Below are 5,324 nucleotides of genomic sequence, written 5' to 3'. Positions count from 1 at the left end.
GCTGCGTATGCCAGTCGACCGACTTCCTCGAAGGGCTCTTTTCGCCCAACCACGTGAAGGGTGGAAGAGAGCCAGAGGTGGTCAAACAATGACTTGACAGCGAAGTATGAAAGCCGTTACCAGCAAACTTAGCTGCGCCGGTCATTGCCGTCTTCCTGGATAGGGACCCCGAGACGGGCCACATCAATGGCTAGAGACATTGTTAGACATGGCCCAGTCGCGCCCTCAATGGCGCTCTTGCATTAAAGCTATTGCCTTCAATACCTATCTCATCGCCGCACTTAACAGTTCACTGACAGTGCTGTATTTACGCACCAATTAATCAGCTCCCGCCTACAACGCGCAACTACCCACCCCACCTCCCCAATCATCGGTGAACGAAACTGTGGCAGCTACAACCACTGTACGACGAGTACGCGATTATTAAAGCTGACAGTGACTACACTATGTATGTGGTCAGAGCCGCACAACGAATTTCAGGTTACTTTTTTATTGATGTATGGTCAACGTCCTCTTGGGTCCTTGCAGATACGGTATGGTAGTTAAGCACCAGTAGTATGTGATGCAAGTGTATTGTTGTCAATCCTTGTGATGAACGGAAATTGTACGGGTCGTTTGCATTATTTTCCATCGTTTTGCTGTTATGGGTATTTAACCACCTTTTAGTGTAGACTTTGAGGTGGAGCTCGATATAGCGAACTTGATAACCGGGAACTCCATGGTTCGAACCCAATCTCTTCATCTCGACTGGTCTTGTATAGGCTTGGGTTAGCCGACAGTACCTCGCACCTTGTATTCCCCTCGGGCGATACGGTACCTAAACGATCATTATTGTTCGATTCTTAGGTAGCAATTTTGGCGGTGCCGCATGTATCCACTCAATATCTCCAAATTGCTGCAGACGTCAGACGCACGAACCTTCCAGAATACTCTTCAGGTTGGAAGTGTGGAATATTAATAGGAATCAGTCATTTTTGTTTCGATTGCTTGCTACTGTTGTCTACTTCCGTTTCAGTGCGTTTCAATCGCATCTGATTTCACTTATCCTCCTTGATTTTGTTCTCATTCCTCATTTAGGGGATAGTACATCGCGATATCAAACCATCCAATGTCTTTCTAGTTGCGCATCCCGCTCCCATTGAGAGTGCACGTCCGAACGCGATTCAGAACGGTGCCACTGGCCCACAGGATCAGTCGCGCCGCTTCCTGCGCATGCCACTCTTAAAACTGGGTGACTTCAGTCATTCACTTCGATTACACTCGTTTTCCAGCAATGCACACGGAATCGCTGGTACGGTTTGTTACATGGCTCCTGAGGTATGCCGCAGTTCCAAGTCAGGCTATGGAAAGCCGTGTGACATTTGGTCCTACTGCTGTGTGCTACTGGAACTGATCACGGGCAGACGACCTTGGTATCATGTGCCCGAGATGCACGGGGTCTTCTACAAGCTTTGTTGCGATGAGACACCCCTGCTTCCCAAGGTAAAACCAGAATCCGGTGAAGCCGACGGTTCCGTATCTCTGACTCCCGGTGCATCGGTTTACACAAGCGCCGAAGCCTTCACTCTCCTTCGTGCTGGATTGACTCCGGATCCTTCAAAACGACCCACAGCACCGGAACTCTTCCAATTTTGTTTTGTTCAGAGCCCCCTATCCGAACGTCGGTGATGTCGTCGGTGTGTGTGGGCGTTTTTATTTTTATACCATTTCCTATTTACATATTTGCTTTTTTATGCCGAACAATTTCTTCTCAAGAAAGCAAAACAACATAGTGTTTTACGGGTTTTTTTGTGAACTTGGGTCGACGCAATAAAGGTGTGGTCGAGTCCGGAAATGGTCAATCGCTTCGTCTTTATTTGGACTTACCGCATCAATATAGAGGAATTTTATTGCCTAATCTTTCGATCGACAATTTTAGGCTGTTGCTCGCTGCATAAGGCGCCTGCTGATCGGTTTATTTGATTGATTGATTGATTGATTGATTGATTGATTGATTGATTGATTGATTGATTGATTGATTGATTGATTGATTGATTGATTGATTGATTGATTGATTGATTGATTGATTGATTGATTGATTGATTGATTGATTGATTGATTGATTGATTGATTGATTGATTGATTGATTGATTGATTGATTGATTGATTGATTGATTGATTGATTGATCGACTTCAGGAGTGATTCTCAGTTCAACTAGCTCCTGAATCTTGTCGAATTCTTTCTATCTGAATAGTCACTGACTTTAGCAGAGCAGACGATAGGTACCTTGCCATCAAGTGTTTAGCGAAAAGCTGTGGTGGGGACCATAACTCAGCCCTCCTTATTGGAAGCATTCGGCGCACGCAGAAGGGTCCATCACGCGAGTCTTTGATTGATGGTTTCTGACCGTTTTGAACGCCTGGTCAATTTGATTTCAGGTGTTACTCTTGGTCTGGAGCATCGTCAGTTCTTGGGGGGGGGGTTGTTGTGGCGAAGTGGCTGTTAGAAACTAGTTTTACCAAAGAAGCCTGACAAATAAACAGTAGAGTCAACTCGGTAGCCCACGTAACGCAGTGTAGCCGTACCGGTCGCACCAGAAAAAGGGTGGAAGCTCTAAAACTTGATCCGCTTCGAAAATCTTACGTTGAACGGCCAAAAGGGGGAAGTGTCAGGAAGGTCAGCTTCCTGAGAGCAACCACTGAATGCCTGAATCTACTCTCGGCTCCACTAGATGTTGACCAGACAGACAACGCCCCCTCAATATGCAGCGCTTCACAGCCTTGTATCAAACCCAGACAGCGCGAGTTAGCATTGATCAAAGTCAGACAACGCCCCCCGCCCTCGAAATGCAACATCGCAGCCTCGTACCAAAGCCAGACCGTGGGCGTCAGCGTTGGACCTATTTCAGACAGTGTCCCTTCAATAAATAGCTTGAGACTGCTGTACTTTCGCACTCACACACTTTCACGCTCTCGCACTCGTTTGTTCGGAGTATAGCTGTTGTGTTCCCTTCTGTGAGTAATTTTTTCCGGCACTGGAGCGGGTGAGCAGTATGATACAACAGATTGGCAAATCAGCAAATATAACAGGGTCTTCTAAATTTCCGCCAAAATATCCGATCGTTTTAGCAATTTAACGACCATCTTCAGAATTCGTTTTGCAAGCACGGCTGAAGGAGTTATTCACTCGTGCTGCCCAGTTGTTCTCATCCGAAATCAGAAAAAAACCCAGCTGTCCACTACAGTAAAAATGCACAATAAAGGACATGCCATATCTGGGGAACTGCACTAGCTTGTGAAGTCCCCGTAAGAGCTAAGGACACTCAAGTGATCTTGACAAGAAGCAGAGAACGCTGTTCCTCAGGTCCAAAAGACCCCTCCGTCAGGGATATCGTATCTTCGCCTGATAAACTGTTTAATCTCATTTGGTTTGCTTCGAAAACCCCAGGAGGATGAGTTCGGATGACGCGAAAGTTGCCATATTATACTTCAAGAGATGGCCCAAGTGGTTAGAGCGCGAATTTACTGACCGAAAGGTTCGTGGTTCGAACCCGACCTCTGGCTCCCGACTTCCGCTGTCTAGGTATGGACAACTTGGCAGTATCTCAGCCCTCGTACCACCTTCGGGTGGCACGGTAGTTAAGCACCGAAAGGGTGCTACAGCTGAAGAATACTTCGACAGTAACTTGTGGAGACAACCGGTTGACGACTGATCATGCGCAGGCTAAATTTCAAACTTCGCGTGGTAGTAACCCCCCTGTATTGATGTATTTCCGTACATACAAGTGTACTGATGTACGCTTATATGCACAAAACATTTAGGCTTGGTAAAGCACACTGTTTCCGAGCGTCTAGTGTAAAGCGGCGATATTTCCGAAGTGTTTAGCTTGACCTCAAGTCTGATTCAAGATTTTTAAATGCTTCCGGATCTTGAGATTGTGTTCCAAGAATTCTACTTGAGCCCTGCCTTCTATCGATATTTGCCTTGCGTGATAAAATCAACTAGAGCCGAGAATGTCGTTAGTTTGACGAACTCTTAACAAACGCGAAGATTCTGACATAAAGATGTGTCTTTTTCGATAGGATGAGATCCCCTGAGTGTTCCAATATCGGTTTCATCCCAGCACTTAACTATATTCGCCACATTTCCATTAATTTTACGCTGTACTTGAATGTACGAATGTTTCGCTAGGCACTATTACCGGGGAACTCAACTGAATCCCTCGTAAGTAGTATTCTTCAACTAACTGCCGCACAGTGGTCGAATTGTGTTTCAGTTGAAACTATGGTCACGCCGTCAGAGTTTTCTGGTTGCTATGACATCATTGGTAACACTATTTTGCAATTGAATGTTTATCTGCACATATACCTAGTTTGGTGTACAAGCGGATGATAGCTATAAAATTCCTGTGACTGGGGAAATCAATCGATACTGACAATACCAGCTGAAGCATAATTAAGCTCTGCGAGTAGGGTGCACAGATTGCTCGCAGTGACGTTAAAATGTTAGTCAACCCAATCAACATCATCACCGACAGCATGACATCAGTGTTCAACACTGATGCTTCACTGCCGCACAAAAGTGATTTATTTGAAAGCCTTATTTTAAAGAAAAGAATAAACGTGGACGGGGAAGGGACTTAGTGCTAGCTTACCACAATCATTCCTAGGTGCCTATACCTCCAGACATTCACTCAGGCGATCTGGATAGAAGGTGGCAACAAGAACGCCACTGACATCGGTTGGCAGCCATATCTTCTGGTGTCTCCAACCAGGCTCAGTGAGGAACACGCGGTCACCATACTGAACAGCGAGTAGTACCGACAGCACCCAAGCGTTTCGTGATCTCCTTTATACTCTCCTGCGAAGTCAAGGGTTGGCCACCTCTCTGAGTTGGGCATGGAAAAGAGCTTATAGTGCTAAACAAAGCGATTGTTGGAATCGAAAACAAGAGTGACTGTATGGATGTGTAAACATCAATCGTTTGTGGAAGGAACATGCCGCTCCCGGGTGTGTTTCGTTTCTTCTCATCAATGTTTCTCATTAAGGAGTTACGTATGGTTGATAGCTAGCTGCTGGTGCCCCCCTTAGCAGCTTACCAGACCACTCTATGCGGTCCGTACAGCCATAGATCTTGACGTTCGCCGCGCGCTTTCTCGGTGGTCCAAACACAACAGGACACTTAGAATAATCCGTTCAAGGCGGTAATATCAAACAGGACTTTATCAAAACAGACAACAAATCTGAACTTTTCAGAATTTAGGGAAACGGAGGTAATTATACTCCGAATATCAGGGCTGAGAAATCTGCCGTTCGCGGACCGCAACGAAGGACAACTGGCACAG

General features: G+C 45.9%; 1 protein-coding gene across 1 annotated transcript in view; it reads left to right on the top strand.

Annotated features, from left to right (window-relative positions):
• T265_02401 (hypothetical protein) overlaps window positions 1-1,739 on the top strand; it is a gene marked incomplete at both ends in the record, with an annotated part of 47,968 nt that extends 46,229 nt beyond the window's left edge. The window contains one exon of the mRNA XM_009166634.1: window positions 1,078-1,739. Coding sequence (XP_009164898.1) covers window positions 1,078-1,668 — 591 coding nt within the window. The remainder of the gene's footprint in view (window positions 1-1,077) is intronic.
• Between the last annotated feature and the right edge of the window lie 3,585 nt (window positions 1,740-5,324).

Source organism: Opisthorchis viverrini (genome assembly GCF_000715545.1).
Source record: "Opisthorchis viverrini unplaced genomic scaffold opera_v5_29, whole genome shotgun sequence".
Classification (NCBI taxonomy): Eukaryota; Metazoa; Platyhelminthes; class Trematoda; order Opisthorchiida; family Opisthorchiidae; genus Opisthorchis; species Opisthorchis viverrini.
This window is presented reverse-complemented; position numbering and strand designations above follow the sequence as displayed.